The sequence below is a fragment of the Dendronephthya gigantea genome, unplaced genomic scaffold (assembly GCF_004324835.1).
Source record: "Dendronephthya gigantea isolate DGI-Jeju-01 unplaced genomic scaffold, DenGig_1.0 000052F, whole genome shotgun sequence".
Lineage (NCBI taxonomy): Eukaryota > Metazoa > Cnidaria > Anthozoa > Malacalcyonacea > Nephtheidae > Dendronephthya > Dendronephthya gigantea.
The window spans coordinates 175,460-196,111 of record NW_021163062.1 but is presented as its reverse complement, the minus strand read 5'-3'; the positions used below and the strand labels follow the sequence as shown (position 1 = coordinate 196,111).

At 35.7% G+C, this 20,652-nt stretch overlaps 2 protein-coding genes across 4 annotated transcripts; one reads left to right on the top strand and one right to left on the bottom strand.

Annotated features, from left to right (window-relative positions):
* Positions 1-436: 436 nt before the first annotated feature.
* Positions 437-5,029, bottom strand: LOC114528914 (dipeptidyl peptidase 1-like). The gene is given in 7 exon segments (XM_028550625.1): positions 437-892; positions 1,932-2,204; positions 2,898-3,014; positions 3,017-3,144; positions 3,862-4,094; positions 4,566-4,861; positions 4,864-5,029. Coding segments are annotated over 7 exon segments (1,368 nt in total). The 5' UTR covers positions 4,967-5,029; the 3' UTR covers positions 437-674.
* Positions 5,030-5,177: 148 nt separating this feature from the next.
* LOC114528959 (methylenetetrahydrofolate reductase-like) lies at positions 5,178-20,067 on the top strand. 3 transcript variants are annotated; one of them, XM_028550670.1, is made up of 11 exons: positions 5,178-5,511; positions 8,745-8,954; positions 10,272-10,501; positions 11,046-11,159; positions 12,141-12,334; positions 12,544-12,741; positions 13,260-13,634; positions 13,972-14,154; positions 14,649-14,750; positions 15,595-15,717; positions 18,901-20,067. In XM_028550670.1, exons 2-11 carry the CDS (start codon positions 8,755-8,757, stop codon positions 19,150-19,152), a joined length of 1,971 nt encoding a protein of 656 aa, XP_028406471.1. In that variant the 5' UTR covers positions 5,178-5,511; positions 8,745-8,754; the 3' UTR covers positions 19,153-20,067. The 3 variants fall into 3 exon arrangements, with proteins under 3 accessions (XP_028406471.1, XP_028406469.1, XP_028406470.1); XM_028550668.1 differs by lacking the exon at positions 5,178-5,511 and adding an exon at positions 6,518-8,440; XM_028550669.1 differs by lacking the exon at positions 5,178-5,511 and having other exon boundaries at positions 8,550-8,954.
* Positions 20,068-20,652: the final 585 nt, after the last annotated feature.

Sequence of the window (20,652 nt, the reverse complement as noted above, 5' to 3'; positions counted from 1 at the left end):
TGTCGTTGAAAAAGCTTCTAAACGACTTTATTTATTAATTAAGGGAACTAAAACGCGCTGAGGTGGAACCCAGTTCTTTATATAAATTTTACGCCGCGTGTATCAGATCCGTTGTCGAGTACGCTTGTCACGTTTTCCTTTCAAGTCTTCCCAACTACTTGTCATGGGAAATTGAAAATGTGCAGAAACGAGCATTACGGATTATTCACCCTGAGTTGACGTATAACGAAGCTTTATATCATGCAAAGTTGGATTCCTAATATGAAAGAAGAGAAAAGTTACGTATATTAAACTTTCTCCAGGGTTGCGTTCACACGATATGAAAACGGATGGTATAAAAACGGAATGCTACTATGATATTACTCTAGATTCCATTTTGTCGTTAATGCAAAATCTGCTCACAATATCTTTTCTTTTCGCGAACATTGCATTCGAACTTTGAGAGTGATTGATTTAATAATTTTCGTTCGTTTTAGACCTTGGATATTTAGCTAACATATATTTTACACACATTTTTCATCAAATGATTTATCGCTGTGCATGCCACTAAATTTGATTGAAAAAGACAACCACACACACTGCACGTTAATGACTTATACCCACTCATTGCTATTGTCAATATAAAATTATGAAGAATTGATTTCGTAGTAAAATGTTTTTAAAGAAAAATGAACTCAAAAATCTTTCGCAACAGTAACTGCTACTCCAATGCTCTCGATTGACAATTCGTCTGTACCACGTCGAATCCTAAAATATCCATCTTCTCCCCATCCAGTACCCCAGCTGTTCTTAACAATCCAGTATTTCATTCCAGATTTTTCATCGACGCCATAGCCAACTACAACGACAGCGTGGTTGGTGATTTCAAATGGATTAAATTTATCTTTCAAACCTGCAGATATATAATATAAAACACCATTAATACAAATACACAAACATTCCTATATGAATTAGACATGAAAACGTGAAAATAGACATTTATAATAGCGCGCAGTTTACGTATAGTTTATAGACCATATAATAAAAAATATTTTGGGGGCAAATCATGTTTTTTTGCGGACAAATAACTTTACCATGTAGTTGACGAATTAAGAACGCGCTTGTCCGCCAACGGTATATCACAGATATCACAGAAGATTATTTAGAACTGCTTTTCCGAAACATGGCTATGGGAATACCACATTGTATTGGTGAATCTTCGCAGTTTGAGTAAGAATAAGCGGCAAATATGAAACAAAAATGGAGTTCAGTGAACACTTATTTGATTGATGGAACTATTTCAAACGTGGCTTTTAAGAGGCTTTGTATGACATGTTACATGACAATCAGGTGGTATGATTACAAGTATGACAACAAGTTTCAACAGCGTAAGCAAGTAGTTGATGGTTCGACAACAGTGCAAACAACACTGCTCACAGGATGAAGCACACGCACAACATTGTTCACTCCTGCTGCTACAACCTGATCAATTTTTGCCGTGTATCACAACTTCACCAGTTCAAGCAATTTAAGCGTCGACATGAAGACTTCAGGGGGTGAACTACATCAATTAATCACAGGGACCTTAAAATACACCAAATCTATACGACGTGGACGTGAAGTAATACTGTCGTCATTTTCACAGTTTCTAAATGTCTTATAGTTTAATCCGTGTAGTGTATGCCTGATTATATGTCATTTACTAAATAATATATACTGCTTCTTGTTCTTTATAGTGACATATAAGGAGAGGAATAAAAATTATGGACTCCTTTTGGTGATCAAGGTCAGTGCTGCACGTAAAACTAATAAAAACTTCGTTTTCTAACGCTACCGGCTGATTTCATGTCACCTCTATACGTACGTAGATTTGTGCATCTTCTATTAGATCCCTAATAGTAACTGTGACAGCCCGCACTCGCGATAGAAGATTTTTTCATCCGTCTACTTACCTGGATTGACATATATGCCACTTTTGTAGTGCATAAAATCGGAGGTCACTTCAAAACTTACGGAAAAAGGCCCGTTTTTTACGAGTTCTAACCGCATTAACGGCTCATTGCAGGCGCCATAGAAGCCGCCAACGTAGTGATAGTCGTTATTGCCATAATGACGAGCACATGAGGATGATTCGGTACACTTGCTGTCTTTTCCTTCATAAGGATAGCAAGATTCTTCAACCAAACCAAAGTCAATACCATATTTACTGATGAGATAAGGAAAACCTTAAAAATATAATGATTTTCTCGTTTAGCCTTCCACCATAGGAATTGTAGTTCCACTTTGATTTATAAAGACACTTTTGCGCTTTACTTAGGGGCTGTTCACATGAGCCTGACTACCGAGATCGAACTTGGCGTAAAATGGACTTTAAGGTATTGAAATGTGTAAATAACTCGATTTTGGTAGTCGTGTAATCATACTCACAATAGTATGCGATTGTTCTGTTTCAAAAAGACATTTTTCAATACTTTAAAGTTAATTTTTTAAATCTCGGTAACCAGGCTCATGTGCCCTAAAGACTGAGTTGAGGATTCAATTCCAAAAGTTTTATATTTGAAGATCTGTACTAATCCAAAATTAAACCATGGGCATGGGAAGGAAAATTTTCACGGTCATACTAATTACTCTGCTTCTTGTCGGTGTTTCTCAGCTTCTTGTCGGTTTTTGTCGGTTCTTGTCGGTAATTAGTATGACCCCATGGGAAGGAAATTTTGAAGCGGTAGACGAACGATTTCAGGAAAAGTTTTTGGAATTAGGTCAGCGCAAATTGCCGATTTATGCGAAAATTTGCCCGCATTTTAGTAGAATTCGATAGAAATTTGCTTAACTTCAAATGTTTCTAGGAGGCTCAGTACCTATAAAGCTAATCGGCTTTTAAAAACCCAGCACAGGTTATGAAAAAAATTACGCGTCACCTCCTTCACATCCTTGAGAGTACTCAGAACAGCTGACGATATCTTGGGTGGACAAAATGTAACCAGTGGTGAGATTAGAGCTAATACGTGACCGGGCTTCAAACATTCCCATGGTAGAAACGCATAACAACTGCCACATTGCAACTGATTTCGTATAGGACTGACGTAGTTTACGCCATTTACATCCCGCCAGTCAAAAGAAGTTGGTAGTTTATCAGCGGCCTCAAGGTCTTCTTTTTTGACGGGTCTAAACAAAGAAATGATGAGGCAAATGTGTTTTGGAACAGCCTTGGAAAGTAACCACAATAATAGTAGGTTAATAAATAATAATGAAAATAGCTAAATAATAAGAGTAGCAAAAACAATAAAAAATAATAAAATAATAAAAAAAATTATTAATAAAAGCAGCCAAAATAACTGCCAAAAGTAATAGCCATATAGTAGCTAAAATAATGAAAATATAGTAGCCAAATAATAGCCATAATAATAAAAGTAACCTAAGTCATAATTTAAGGCTTTGAAGAACAACTTCATTGAATCAACTGTACATTTATAGGGATTAAAGAAAAATAACCTACATGCCTAAAAATGATCAGGTTGATGCAATATTGATATGACCAGGATGGAGCAATGTTTTACTGACCACATTGTTCAGAGTTGTCATCAACATTGGAGTTGTTATCAACATTGAACAATATTGTTACACCTGATTCATTTTCAACATCATTGTTCAATGTTGTTGACAAGTGTGAACAATAATGGCAGCACAACATTGTTGCATGTTGATAAACTATAGGCTCAGAGTTTTTGCCTATGTAGGTTTAGTACATTTATTGCTATATATACAACTTCCTATCGCTACTTAAAGTAACATCCAGTGTAGTATACTTTTGGGAGAAGTATTTTGCCATACAGGATAGACTGTATGTAAGATGCACACCAACACCATCAATTACTACTGTACCTTGGAGGAGGTGATTGGAACTTCTTTGGTCCTCCAGCTTTATACATCATTTCTCGCAGTGTAAGTTTTTCATACTCCCTATACACCGTGGGAAACCAATGATTTTGTTTCTCAATGATGGCTACAATGAAGTCATTGTTTAGTCGGTATGGTTTGTCATATTTAGATGAACTCAGGAATGCCATGTTGCTAACTTTTGGAGCTTGAATGGAATTTATCTTTTTTCCTGTAAATCAACAAAAATATTGCGAGATAAGACTGTGCAAGATAAGAAATAAATTGGAAATCAACACATACAGGTTAGTATGGATGAAACCTAAGAAAATAATTCAGGACCAAACAATATGTTAACACAATTTGGCCCAAAATGATTCACCCAGACCCTAACAACATTGAAAACTGTTGTCATTAAGAGTACCACAAGGTTGGAAATCTAGTTTACTTACAAGTGGGGTAACAGTAAAATGCTATTTAAACCTAACACCAACCATTAGGTGACCTTGTATTGTATGATGACAATATATCCTGTCTAAAATAAATTGACAGTCTCGATCATGATTTCCTAGAGTAAAAATTGGGTTGAAGTATAGGTTAACGTTACACATGCTATCATTTGCCATCATCAGGCTGTCCGAAAATAAGCATGCTAAACATTGATGGCTCATGCTTACTTTTAGGCTGCCTATGACTTTACTTGAACTTACCATAAAACATGCCCAGTTCTTGCTAACATCTTGCGCATCATGTGACCAACCTGGCATTGTTTGGTCGCAATAACTCGTAACCTTACTTCCCGATGCAACATATTTTGAAAAAGCGAAAAATTTGGTGCCATTTATGACAACTTCAAAGCCTTGATTATATATCATTGTCCAGAATCCTTTGTTATAGTCATCATCTAAGGCGATGTCTGGAAACAGTAAGTGAACGCGCAGTTGGGTGACAGCTTTCCAACTTGTATTACAGTTCAATGTATTATCGTGGCCATTTTCACCGATATAAACGTCCACGTGCCCTGAACATCTTCAAATGTGCAATTTGCAGGGGTATCAGCTCGAATAGTCGTGAAAAATGTCGCAAAAACGAGAATCGTATTCAAAAGCATAATGAAACAATTCGAACAAAGGAGAAATCTTCAAAAATGTACAATCACAGTACAATCATGTGCCGAAGCAAACCGAATTTATGCAGAACAGATGATTGCAACATTGTTGCTTACATGACGTTTCGGATTGTAACTACATTTATTTACTTTTCTCCTCTGACTTTTTCCTGAGCTTTGTTTTGAATTCTCGGGCTCAATCGTAATGAATGAATAACTTTAAAAAATCCATAGTATTTATATAGAAATATCGTGACTTCTTTGGATGATTTTTAATAAAAGAAATCATAGGCTTTTAAGACAAAGATAATTCTGAAGTTAAACTTCAAGCTTATTTAACCAGCAAATCGTGCCAGTAATTTTCCCAGGTCGTAACACTATCACATGGAACACTGATGAAACAATTGCGAACACGTGTACCATAGCAGGCATACTGGCATAGCACTGAACCACGGACTGCTGCAGTCACGTACAGAATTACTCAAGGTTAAAGTGCAAAAGTTGAGGTGGAAAGCTCTGTTTAAATCTAAAAGAATGTTATGTAAGATGTAAGTAGATATCGCGTGTTATATTAAATCTTTCCTGATACTATTATAATATATATTTGTATAACGGAGTATCAAGTTGTCCCTGTATTTCAGGGCCTGACAACAGGTTCAAACCGGTTTGATTATTGAATAGAATTTCGAGGTTTGCATTTCGATTGCAATTTTATATTTATATTTGACGAATAAAAAAAATTACTCATAAACAGGGGCCTGTACATTTTTGGAAGATTATTGTAGAGCACTGCCAAGAGCTGTGTGTATTTTATTTTAATACGGCTAACGCAATTCACATTGATTGTGGTGAAACAATAGTTATTTGAATATTTCACATTCGGATACAACCATGTCCATGCGTTGCTTTGCATCTGCGTGCTTTTCTGACCCATCTGGTGTGCCTAATCTGGTCTGGAAGCAAACAAAAGGCACATTAATACCGTGTTTTTTTTAATCATTATTGGTAATTTATGACACACATCACTCCTGTCATATCCAATCATAATGGCTGATGTAATCTTACATCTACATTCAATATATGGTTGTTTTGAAGGTCTGGGTCTCTTCCTCCAACAACATCTTCAATTTTTCATTGATTTTTGTATCATAAGATGAGTATTAATATATATTCATAAAATGGGGGCTTTACTTTATTTTTTAGGCCAAGGGGTTAGTGAACTAGCATATGATATATGTTTGTATGTGTTGTAATAGTTAATTATCACAGAAATCATATCAGTTTAAAAAATTTCTGGCTTTATTCTAGATTTTAGACTCAATATTAGACAAACATAGGAATTTATTGTTTCATTCTGATACTGTTTGTGACCAAATAGAATACACATATTATTATACTCTTAATGTATGCTCCCAAGGGAAATAGCGAGTTTTGTTTTCCCAAGGGTCTGAAAACATTGAGACTCGAGGGAAAACAAAACTCACTATTTCCTGAGGTAGTTTACATTAAGTGTTTTGTTATATAGGAACAAAAACATGCATGTTACACAACTGAAACTTCATTTAAAAAGATCCCACTTTACTTTTTTATGACAAGAAGCAGCCATGCAACAATTTTTTTACAGCACTTGAGGATTCTACAAATCCTTAAGTGCTGTAGTTTAAAGGAGAACCATTGAATGCTTATATTTGACTCATTTGTGAACACTGTAACAATATACCATCATTACATCTGAAAATGAACATCTTGAGATTTAACACATTGTACTATTAAGCAGGGTATTTGATCAGTGATGAACTGCACAGAGTCCATTAGGATTGTCAGAAGGGACATGGAAGACAAATCCATCCATAATTATATTGCCTTAGGCATTGCATGACTTGTTATTTAAAGCCATGTCAATACTATATACTATACTGAATTTTATACTATATACTATACTGAATAATACCTAGGTGCTACATTCAGGGTGAAGTATTTTTGTTTAATGGGCCGCTTAAATGCTCCTCATAGTCTTAGCGTAGCCAGCCAAATGGAGAGTTATAAAGCGAAGACTTACTTTAGAGAGTTATGATTTTGGAGATTTAAATTTTGGCCTGGTCCAAACCACACCTCTTTTCCCAATGACCATGCCTAATTTCAACTCTGCCGATGATTCCTATCTCTAACATAAGTAACTCTCTTTTTAACAGTATAAAAATTTTAGAGAATCACAGAAAATTTCTAAAATGTTCTAGCCTTCACAATTCTGACTATAAAGAGAGTGATGATGTCAGTTTTGGAAAGTCTGTAACGTTTTTGCAATATTTTCCTTTAAAAAATTGTAGTGTCAAAGTTGACAGGAATAGAAAGTATCTATAATTTATCTGCCCCTTTCACTAAAATGTAAGACTGAAGTTACAAAATTTGGAGGTTTTTGGAAACAACTCTCTTCATAAACATATTTGTGAACACAAAGTTATTGCAAATGGTACTGCAGAACCCTCATTATATATGACCTCATGCGGAGTAATTCTCATTGGGAAAAATGGGCGCCGCCGTTGTGAAGAGAGGACGATGTTTAGGCGTGATCTAAACTACTTTTCGGTTATAACTCTCCTGTTAGTAACTTCCTCTTTTGCCATACCAGAGTATGTAAAGCAGAGTAATGCCTAATGTGAATTAAGTCCCACACACACGTGTGTATTACTTCAAGTTATCGCATTATGAACACGCGCTTGATTAAAAATCGGATGACACATTGTGGTTAAGTCAAAACTTTGAATAACATCCCACGCAAACACGAATGTGTTAATTTGTTAAAACTTAAATAACACGTGTGTGAATGAGGTGTAAAATTATAGAATTGAGTACTTTATTTAAGCTTGAAATTGCTTATCTATGTATACAAACATAATTTATCATTCTTAACAAAAAATAATTTTAGCTATAAGTTTTTCAGTTTGAAAGAGAACTTTCCAGTAGTATTTCGTGTTTAGGACATATTTCAGTATGCCCCAAAGCTAATTAGGATTTAAAATTTGACCGTACTGTTTTATATTCCGTAATAATCTGGGATTACAGACTTAAGCCAAGGCTTTATAAGAGCCGGATTTGCCTGAGATAAAAACTAAGTCGTCAAATATAACGTATGAGTTCACGATCAGTCTTGGTGAATAGGTCGTCCTAACGCTGGCTTTGTGCAGGTATCAACTTTATGTTGGCTTTCTGCAATGAAAAATCATTGATTGCCTGCATCCCAATGTATAGGACTGCTGTACTGATGCACGCTACACGCTATGTCTACATAATTTCATCTTTATTTTCACGCGTTAGCAGTTCACAGAGTAATCAACGGAAATTCTAGTTAAAGAATTGATTAAATGCGACTTCCTAAGAAAACACAGCGTTTTGTTCTAGCACAGCCCGGATTCTGATTTAGAGGCGTTCAATCATAATCCAACAGATGGTAGCAGCTTCGCACCATTGTCTTTTCAGGCAAGTGCATGAGCCAATTGTCTGAATCTGCGATTCCTTTCGTACTGAGCAGGAATTACTATTGCAACAACCATTCATTTAGACTGTCTCACGACGGTCTAAACCCAGCTCACGTTCCCTATTGGCGGGTGAACAATCCGACGCTTGGCAAAATCTGCTTCGCAATGATAGGAAGAGCCGACATCGAAGAATCAAAAAGCAAACTATGAATTTGCGGCAATGAAACAGCGCGGTATATTATCTTAAAGTTACATCTATAGTATTCATCAGAGGTAGTTATTGATCATTTTGGTTTTCTTTGTAGAGTTTTCTAAATGATGGTACAAGACTCATTCGAAAGTGGTGTCCTGACGAAGAGAAAATGTCCCTCGCCGTCGTCAGGAACATCGACACCACTCTCTCTCATCGAGAAAATCAAACAAAGTATGGGATTAGAGAAGAAATTCTTCTCGCTGGAGTTTTTCCCGCCAAGAACGCCAGCCGGGGCGGCAAACTTGATTGGAAAACTAGAAAAGTACGGTTAAACTAATATGACAGTTCAAATCACAGTTCAATTTCCGTTTTTCGTAAAAAAGTATACAAATTTGCAAACTTTGCCAGGCTATATTCCCCGCATTTTAAAACATCTTGAAATCAAACTTTGCAATGATATTTTCTGAGAGCCTCGGATCTATACAGTTACTTATTTTTTGTTGGAAATCAGTTCTCTTTTTTTATAAACTCCAAGAAAATATTAGACACGATGGAGTGAAGGATTATCTCTAATAAAAAATGTCGAAAAGCGAAATCCCTTTTGCATTGGTCGGCAAGGTTTTGAATGGTTATTGGAACTTTAAACTATATTGAGATACAACTATAACTCTAAACTTAAACCTCGGTCTAAACCTGTAACCCTGACGTGTTTAAAAACAAAATGGTAATTGCTTTTGTTTTATAAAACAATGTGCGGAACAAAACCAAAATACACTCCCAAGGATAGAGTTCACACCGCCTGCCTCTATATTCACCACCTTCCGTGTGGTGTGCATGGTCGTCGCCGGCGACCGAGCTTGTTGCCAGTGGATAACGAAAATTCTAGGTTGTTAATTGAGAAAACGAACTCTTGTACTCCTGTATAAATTTTCATTATTGCATGGATGCATGCATAAAAAAATTCAGATAAAAAACACATTAATACGAAATGAACGTAACATACATGGTTTCTTAACGATATTGTATGGCAAGTATCACTCTCGGTGAGGTGATACGCCTCGAGATTTGTCTAAAGTAATTTTCAGCAGCCATTAACGACCAGTAATCGAGCGGAACTTCCGGAATGAACCAGCAATCCATTGAGGGATGAAAAACATGGCGAAATGAAAACGAAAATGGCAAAAAAATTTGAAATCAAATTTAATTCTAACATGAATTCATCCTTTTTTGTTTGCAGTGCAAATGATTTCTTTATTGCCGTATAATATTATAATATTATATATTCAAGATATAGCTTTTCAGTAGATAAATTTAACGCATGTTCTCTATTTTTCTAAATTTATTTTTAATGTATAAACTAGGTAAATTGAATATTTTAGCTTAATTCTTATAATATTATTATTGTATAAGTATATTGTAATGCGCGTTTGATTATTATTATTATAGATATTCGCACAAAATAAGAAAAAAATTGTTATTGTTATATTATTACTGTTCATCCTATTATTCTCATAAAAATGTTAGATTTTACATCACGTCCAGCAAATCTCTAATGATGTAAAGATAAGTGCCGCATGATATTGTGGTATGCCATGCGAGTTTTATTTACCACTTTTCCGAGACTATTTTCTGTTACTAGGTTTTCGGCAAGCTCTCCATTATTTTGTGACATCACGTGGCATGCCGCTGGTGACCCAGGCGGTGATAAGGAAACAAGCTCAATGCAAATTGCTGGTGCTGCGTTGAACTACTGTGGCGTGGAGATTATGTTGCATATTACTTGTGCGAATGAAACGAGGGAAACTATTACGAAGCATTTATACAAAGCGAAATCAATGGGCATAAGAAATATTCTTGCTTTGAGAGGAGGTGCGCTGAGCGGTTGTTTTATCATCCAGTGGAAATCATACACATTTCACATTGAAGCCAGGAACAGTTCATGAGAAAAAAATGTCGACTGTCCTCCTTCGGTCTGATTCCTGCCAGAGGGTTTTTGACACATTTTTCTCAAATGTTCTGTGCGTGAATTTGAAATGTGTATCATTTCCTCTCGAAAGGAAGACCCTTTAATTTCATCCAGACAGGTTCGCCCGGGTGATTTAAATTGACAGAAACGCAGAATTCTACACGCAGTGTTACTCATAAAAAGAACATCAAGAGTAGAGAGGCTCAAATCCCCAATGCATTTGACATTGCAGATATCCTGGTCAGTATTCGTGCCAGTCGATATTGCAAAACTTTAACCGTTAGCGCGTGTGCATGTGTTAAAGAGAAAATTACCGATATACGCAATACTTCAAATTTGATTGTGATGCATTTATAATATTTCTCAGACTATAGCAAAACCTGTAGACTGTCTGTAATCATAGCTATCCGTAATTGCGCTTTTTTGAATTTTTCTTTTCCATTTAAGACCCCCCTCATGGTGAAGATTTTGAAGTGGTGGATGAGAATTTGGTGTATGCTGCTGACCTGGTAAAACACATCAGACAAGAGTTCGGTGATTCTTTTACGATTTGTGTCGCAGGTTAGCAATGATTTAGAATCTATTTGATTAACACAGAGGGGGGGGGAGGCAGGCTTTCTTTCGTATGAAGTAAGCACGAAGTGGTACATATATAACAATACATTTAAAATACACGTCTGCGTAGGGGTCTAGTAGGCCATTCTAGGCTATTTATGAGGCTCGTAGACTGGCAACTTGCTAATGTTACTTCGAACATTTCAACATCAAAGAAAGATGTGAAGAAATAATAGTAGAAATAAATTATTTTTGGATAACGCCTAGAATTTACTGCCAGCAAGAAAGCAAGTACGACATACTACGGTTTATATACAGACCCTTCCATTTTACTTATGTATTTGAAGGTAATCATGCGATGGCGAGTACAATAATTATTAGGGATTAATAGTACCCGTGATGTTTTAAAATTTTGCCAGTTTGGACTCGCCACCATGATTATTTGTGTATTATTAGCATAATAATAATCCTACAACTTTCGTTTCGCTTTATCGCGAACTTTTCGGACGTAATTTTTAATGCAAACACGATAGTTTCTTGTGGGATTACAGTCCTGTCGGACTTTTGTACATTATTTTGTACTTTTGGCAGCATTTTCGTTCACCTTTCTGGCCTCTTTTAGTTCCTCCAGGGCTGTTTAGGTTGTATGTTTAGTTTAGCAAAATCTGTTGTATCTATGTACTGCAGTACAATTAATGAAATAATTGTACTCCATAGCGCTATCCACTGGATAGTGGATTTTTTAATCGCTCTAAAATCGCCCGTTGTTGGCTGAAACTTTGATTAAAACTTCGTATTCCTAAATTAAGGATCCTTTTTACTAATTGTTTCTTGTAAAGTTAAAAAAATCACTATCTGGTGGATAGCGCTATCCATGCAGCCTTCGTAGAACCGGCCCCAGCTAGTTAAAGTCTAAAATCTACATGACCATACGTTGGATATCAGAAAATCTAAAAAGCAATATCTAAAAAGTGAAACATTTTCCAGGTTACCCGACAGGCCATCCTGACTGTAGTAGTTACGAGGAAGATTTGACACATTTAAAGGAAAAAGTTGACGCTGGTGCGGACTTTATCATTACCCAGCTTTTCTTTGAAGCCAAAACATTTCTTAAGTTTGTTGAAGATTGTCGTGAGATTGGTATTGATGTACCTATCATACCCGGAGTCATGCCTATTCAGGTTTGTTTGACTCACTAAAGTTCGTGGATTATAAACTAATGGATTGATTTAGCTACTTACCCACAAGAATCATTGTTTTTATTGTAGACGGTTTTAGATGATTCTTTCCCGGCTCGTTTTTCTCCTATTCAGCTAACTTTTTTTTTATAAAGTCGCTACAAATATGCCGTATCTATAGATGTACTTCAATATTTTAACGGATCTTTTAGAGTTACGATTCTCTGCGACATCTAGTTAAACTATCGAAACTCGATATACCAAAGGAAATTCTTGAAGCAATCCAACCAATCAAAGACGATGATTTGGCTATCCGTACATATGGTGTAGACTATACCATTAAAATGGTCAACGAACTTTTCTCTAGTGGGCTTGTACCTGGGATTCACTTCTATACTTTGAACCGCGAGGTATTTCACAATAGCGATTCAACGCCATTATTGTCTTCACGAGTACCTGGTAGTTCTTTTTGGTATAATTGTTAGAGGCTGGCGTACACTTTAGTTGAGTTTAAAATGGAAAGCAAGTCTATCGTTTTATTTAACAATCGAACTAAATGTTTTTAACCTTTTACAAAGATACTGTTTACAATTACATATTCAGTGCATAATATTCAAGTTGACTCATTCAAGTAAGATGTATAAGAGTGTTATTAACATTTGACTTATCCACCGTTTAAGCTAGACGGGCTTGATACATCCCGCCCCGGGTGTCGAAAGCTTTGGTTTTTGTTAGTTTGGGAATCTCCGTGCCCTTTCAAAGACAATTATTATTATTTAAAGATATTTCTGATATGAAAAAATGGCTAGTGATAAAAAATATTTTTAAATACAGTTAATTATTGTGAGGAAACGATTTGTAGTTTTAATTTGTCGCAGTCATCCTGCATGGTCGGGGTTCAATTAAACCTAAGATTGTATACTTATAGGTTGCAACGACTGAAATTTTGAAACAGACTAAATTATGGTCACTTGAGCCACTGTACGCACGTTCGTTACCTTGGAAACCTTCAGCGAACGTGAAGCGAATCAAGGAAGAAGTTCGTCCAATATTTTGGGCATCGCGAACAAAGAGTTATGTACATCGCACGTCCGAATGGGATGAGTTTCCGAACAGTCGATGGGGAGACTCGGCTGCGGCATCATTTGGTGATCTCAGTGATTACCATTTGTTCTATTTGCGAAACAGAACGAAGAAGGAGACCTTGTTAAAAATGTGGGGTGAAGAGTTGAGTTCTGTTCAAGATGTTTATGATGTCTTTGTCTGTTATATCAGTGGAGAGAAGAATGTCAACGGATCAAAGGTGTCTGTCTGTTATTCCGTCTGTCCGTGTCTGTGTCTGTCATTCTATCTGTATGTCTGTTTACCTGTGTCTGTCATTCTATCTGTTTGTCTGTGCCTGTCATTTTATCTGTGTCTGTGTCTGTCATTCTATCTGTACCCTATGTCTGTTTATCTTTGTCTATCATTCTATATGTATGCATGTCTGTTTGTCTGTGTCTGTCATTCTATCTGTATGTCTATCGAACTATTATTCATCAACTCTTCATCACAGAATGATTTGACATAAACGGTTTTGATGGTTTTCAATAATTCAGCCGTTTAAATCCGCATCTTTAATTAATTTGGTTGTTCTTTAGGTAACCATGCTTCCCTGGAATGAAGATGATTTGGCACCTGAGACGTCAGAGGTTTCAGATGATCTTGTGGAGGTAAATCGTAGTGGAGTGTTGACTATTAACAGTCAACCACATGCTAATGCTGCCAAGTCAACTGATCCAGTTTTCGGTTGGGGAGGAGCTGGTGGATACGTTTATCAAAAGGTAGCAAATCAGTAAATACAAACGTATTATTTTATCATTTATGTGATTTTATGCGAGTTTTAAATAGAGAATAATACATGGATGCGCGGAAATATGGAATTTTTTTGAGTGTTGAGAATGATATAAATGAAAATTTTTTTATCCCCCTTAGTGATTCCAGATCGATGGATCAAACACGATAATCGCACATGTTTTACTATCATGAATAATCGCAGATGTGTTATTATCGCTTTTCAAAATGGCGGATTCGTCAATAAAACACTGCATATTATATAATGATAATTATTAATAGAGCTAATCATAACAATACGATCGTAATGATTAAGAAACATGCATTTGCACAGTACAGTGTGTGTACTGGAGGTTCTCAGTATTGCCTTATATGTGCGAATAAGCAAAAATAATTTCGCCTTCAAAGCTCGACGTCTAAGTGTAACGTTTAAGGAAAACATTAAGAAAACATTGAATGAACTACGTTTAAAATTCTATTTTAGGCGTATTTGGAGTTCTTCACGAGAAAGGAAGTTGTTGACAAGTTATTGGAAGTTTTAGAAATGGACTATCCTGGTGTCAGTTATCATGTTGTTGATCATAAAGTGAGAAATTTATTAATAATTACCATGATAAAAGGTTTCATAATATCTTGATTCTCTCGATGGTCTGTCACTGTCTGTAACGGCTTTGAATTTAACCGTTGTATTTACTAAAACATTCAAAAAGACCATATTTTGGAGGGACCATTATGGGGCATCGTCAGGGAAGTGTATCAACTTTCTTGTCCAAAGAAATGTTAATAATGGTGACTGCGAGTCGGGGTATCACTTGAACTAACATTCCGGACTTTGAACTAAAATTCCTGCTAAAATGAGTTACTGTAACATCCCTGCTGCCTTGAGCTAACATTCCTGCTGCCTTGAGCTAACATCCCTGCTGCCTTGAGCTAACATCCCTGCTGCCTTGAGCTAACATCCCTGCTGCCTTGAGCTAACATTCCTGCTGCCTTGAGCTAACATTCCTGCTGCCTTGAGCTAACATTCCTGCTGACTTAAGCTAACATTCCTGCTGACTTAAGCTAACATTCCTGCTGAATTGAACTAAAATTCTTGCTGACCTGAGCTAACATTCCTGATTTTGAACTAAAATTCCTGCTGAATTAAGCTTCTATAACATTCCCGCTGACTTGAGCTAACATTTCGGCTGACAGCGCAATATTTTGTTTTCCCGTGAATATACACAATGAAGTTGCAATTCTATAAGTTTTTTTTGTTGTGTTTGCAATAGATATGTTTTGATTTATTCGTTTATCTTCTGTTGCTATGTTGTTATATATATTTTTTACGTCCGGTGTTTTATTTTTATTATTTTTTGTTCAGTATCGTCTTTTGAATATAACTATATATCTCTGCTCACTCTCTTTTTGGTCCATTTTAATGTTTGTAGGGGGAGATTGACATAATCAGTGAAGAGTTGGCTTCCCCTGTTGCCGTCACTTGGGGAGTATTTCCTGGCAAAGAGATTATTCAACCCACTGTTGTTGATCCTGTTAGTTTCCAGATCTGGAAGGTAATATGAGTTAAAGAGATTATTGCTTTTATCGTCATTCGTCAGGTATTTTCGAGGTTGGGTTTTGAAAGCTCGCTCGCTCAAAGTGTTTCAGCTGAAATGCTGACATCTTTTTCGAGTAGAAATATCTTCACGGATTGGTTATAAGATGATTGATTGCATGCATGCGATCCCTTCCGTATAGTGTCCAGCGGGTGTAGTATTTGTTTGATTTATACTTCATGAGGTAAAATATAAATTCCGAATTTAAATCTATTATATACAAAACCAAAAGAACAACTTGTTCTAGAAGCAACTAGTCCTAGAGCGATCAAGCAAAGCGGGAAGTTTATTTTTCAATGTCCTTAATATAATGTAATATTAAAAAAGAAACGCAAGTAGAATATTATTATATATTACATTATTACTGCATATTGTCTTATATATTTGGGTCTTAAAAAGTTTTATTCGCTAAAGTATTGCGTATATTCGCATGATACATGGCATTGCAATCATGACCTCACATCACTTCACTTGAAATTAAAATCTTTCACTACATTTTCGCCTTCCTTTTTCGCTGAATTAATAAAATAATACACAAGTCATGTTGTAAAAATGTTTACCGTACCCAAATTTAATAAAATTTTCTCCAATAATCGTAACACTAAAGTAGCTAAAAGAAGGATGTTCAATTTTCTTGTAAAGCATTTCTGAAACTTAAAGGACTGTTAAGAATTTCAAAAATCTGTCTTTGCATATGTCCCTTAAAGACTGGCTAAAGCTGTCTTTTTTACACTCTACAGTCTACATATAAACTTGCGGTAACTTCATTCGTGTCATTGATACAGCAAGTCCTATAGATTGTTTCAGGCTAATTAATCTATTTAAGTATATACTCTTTAAATTTGGATCTACTAATCATAATTTTATATTATATTTCATTATTATGTCGCGTATAGACACACGGTCACTACTTTAAAAGCTGCCATCGTACGTATTATTCACAACTCCTGAGCTTTGTGATGTAGAATTACTCTTTTATGCAGTTCAGGAAACAATCTGCATTCTGTGTATGTACAAAGCATATCTAAACAGAATATGAAAATTCGGCGGAATATTAGTTGTGATTTGGAACAGTAAGAAGATTTCTCAATTAAGTCTTTATTTCTGATGGAATATCTCACGTGAGTGAGCAGCCGTGAGCAGCCAGAGAGAAGTCGCTTGGCTACACTGTATAGTATTCGCTACACCATCTATCGGCTTTACAGTTTATTTAAAAATATACCGACTTGTATTTTTGAAAGTTTCAGTCCATTTTGTGAAAGAATCCTTCCGTAACCTTGCGATTGCTTCGTTTAATACCATTTCTTTATTAAGATCCCAAGAGGTGTCTATATGTGGTAGGAACAGCCTGTGCATGGACATTTAAAAATTACTCACGAATATGCCAAGTAGCACAAAAGTCGTGCTATCGAAAAATCATGTAATAATACAAAATTTTGCACAAGCTTCCCATGCAAACGAAAATACTTCGTATAACGCAGAGCGAAATGTCTCGTGGAGAATATCCATATTTACAAGACAACATTTCGTCGTAACAAGCTGCACTGCAGCATTTATTTTTAGGAATAAATAACGTTGAATGTTGTAAAGTTGTGATGGTTCGCAACTTCAATGTCGAATGACGTCGGAGTGTCTTAATTGAAAAAGGATGTCTTGTTGGATATCGTGTGTTGCAGAGCATAAATACTATGTTGATTTCACAATGTTGGTGAAATTTGAACTCAATTTGTAAATACTGTTTGCCAATTACCTGATTTACCAGCATAATCACAATGATTTTGGTTACATGTCGATCTTAATATGTAAATAAATAAAATATAAGATGATATATGAGGTAATATATTCAAGCCTGCAAGCTAGGTATATAGCGTTTTATTCGGTTTGTAGATTGTAAAACACTTGCAGAACTTGCATGTATGTGCCTGAACTTATCAACGGTTTGAAAACTAAAAAAAGCAGGTGAAAAGGACAAAAGACATGTTTTAAGATTCTGGAATCTTTAAAGTAACTGTTTAAAACAAGCTACAAAAATTATTTAAATTCCATTGTTTTATAAAATGTCAGTTAGAAACTTAGAATAAAAACATTGTTGGTTTAAAAAATAACGAAAATAAAGTTTAAAAGTTTGTTAATTGGGATAGTCTGCAATCGCAGCAATCTGCATGTAATTTGTTATTTTTTATACCTAATTTTATAGTTTGTAATATGATATAAACCTATTCTTCGGCAACAGCCAAATTAGGGATCGATGAATTGGACGATTTAGGTTTTAAACAATTTTCACTGTATTGAATAAGTTTCACCCAAATCAAGTATGCCGAATTCGGTGTTCTGTGTATAAATTATGTAAGGAAGCCCTTCTTTTCCGATTAACTCCTGATTTATTCACGTAAAAACTAAAACACAAACTCACAATTCTACAACATCTCAAACTACTTTCAAAGCGTCCCCCTCACATGTCTGTTACCTATCTTATTAACATTACACCTATTTCAAAAGATGCTTAAATATCATTCAAATCACACTTCTTCCGAATGACAAAAGTCGATTTTATTCAATTAATCTCCCTGCTCTATTGAAAAAAAACACGTTTAATGTGTTGTATCTTTGCTATAGACCTAGGTCGATTTCCCTTCTTTCGACAAAAAGCCTCAAAAAACCGACAATCAATATTTCATAATTTTATAGTATCGTAAAAACATTTACACTTCCTGATTTTTCACATCATCACGGCTCGAGCATACCACAGAATTGGTCCATACCGGCCAAAGTATGCTTATTAGGTCAACATCACTTAGAGCCTGCGGTTTGAATAACAGTATTGAAGGATAAAAAAGGTTCATTAAAAATCTTCCCAAGTTTTCTATAGTATGATGTTATTTTGATTGCATTGTTTTAAAAAAAGAAAATATATCCTGAGAAAATGCAATTTGTTGCTGAGTTGTCTGTGTATCGTGTAGTTTGATGACACGGGGAACATGCATGTGCATGTATATAGTCAACAGAAGCTGTGTTTATAAACTACATACTAGCGTAGGTCTGGCTTACACGAGTTTGGATTTTCTTAGTGTAAATTTGTAGCTAACGTCTTTGCAAACGACCTTTTACTTCACGTTATAATTTTATTTTTTCTACTTTCAGGATGAAGCATTTGCTCTGTGGAAACACCAATGGGCAAGGCTATATCCCGAGGAATCAAAATCACGTGAGATAATCGACACTATTCACGATAGCTACATGTTGGTCAATTTGGTTGATAATGATTATGTCGCTGGGAATTGTTTGTTTGAAGCAATAAAGAAAGCAATCAAGCTAGCAGAAATGAAAAAAGAAACAAATCTTTCCGTCGAATCTCATTCAAAGACACTTACGTCGGGGCAGACTAGAGTATAACTTGTTATAGTTGCCTATAGATAAATATATTCAGGGGCGTATAGGAAACAGAGGGTACGTGCCCTCCCCCCTTAAATTTTTCAGGGGACGAAAAGTGCCCTGCATGTATCAGTGACAATTGTCACGAATGACATCTGCTCGTGCTAAGTTCACCACTGGGCGCCAAGCACATTAAAGTGGAAGTCTAGTCCAAACAAACGGCTCGTTTACATTTTGAACCTCATATTGTCTTTAAAATGCGACGTGCTGCAGTTTGAATATCTAACACAATTTAGGTTCGATACGCTTTTATGGCCCGGGTTAAACATCGCAGTTAAGTCGCGTCCAATGCAATTCGAACAGTGGAGCTGAATGAGGTTTATCACCTCATTATCATCTCATCTCATTATCTACAATTTTTGAATCGACGCGTCCAAAATGCATATATACATATTAAGTGTAGAAATTATGTTCAGAAAAATTGAAAACATGTCGTCACATTGTTATAAGCAGAACGGACTTGACTGCCACTTTAATCAAACCAAACCGATGCTGATAAAATTAATACGCATAACGTTCGCGTTTCTGTACCGACGAATGCGTTTCTGTACCATTTGTCGCAAAAATTTGCTTGCAGCTTTTTATTTGGACCGTTGTGGGAGGGTAGTGAACTGCACTATATTCATTGAAACCCACTATATACATGCATGCAAAGTTTGACTGTATTCATGCATGCAGATAACCATGCACACTGATCATGTTTTTAGCCATATTATGTAAAACGTCTCATGCATAAGTTATATCATTGTACGTATTCACAAATGTTGGCATTTATTTTATACCAAGTGCCCAAAATATGGTTTAGTATAATTATTAAAAACATTGTTTTAAGTTGTACGAGTTTTAATAAATCTGAGAATTGTAGCATACGGCTTACATTTTTGCATGCGATTTCAGTAGATTTTTTAAGTTCTGTATCTGCAATTAGGGCAGTCAAAAAATATGTACAAAATACAAATGGCATGTAATATACCAGCGTAAGTTTTGATACCTGTTTCCAATAATTCGTCTTAGTTTTGCGTCACAGTTGTGAAACTTTTAAAAACGAAGTCATGTAGTTCTATCGCTGGGAATTACTGAACGTAAGCCTTCAAATTTCGACAAAACGAGTTACAATTTAACTAATTTACATCATTTTGCGTTGCTTTTGCAAATTTGTACAGGAAGTTATTTTATTCTGTCTTATCCAAGATGGATTTCTTTCTTGAAGAGTGTCAACAGTTAAGCCAACCTAACAGACCTTTTCATTCTTTTGAAATGTAAATAAAACAGGCAAATTAGTAAATTACTGAAACCTTCGTCCAGTTTAAAACAATAGCGTGCATGTATTCCTTTTCCGACCAATTAGGGCCAGAGAATTTGATGACGTGAGGAGGGAAATTTGGAAAGGAGTTGGGCGTGCTTTGATACAGAAAGTCGTTATTGAACATTTGCTTGTTAGGGCTAGACGTTTTGGACATA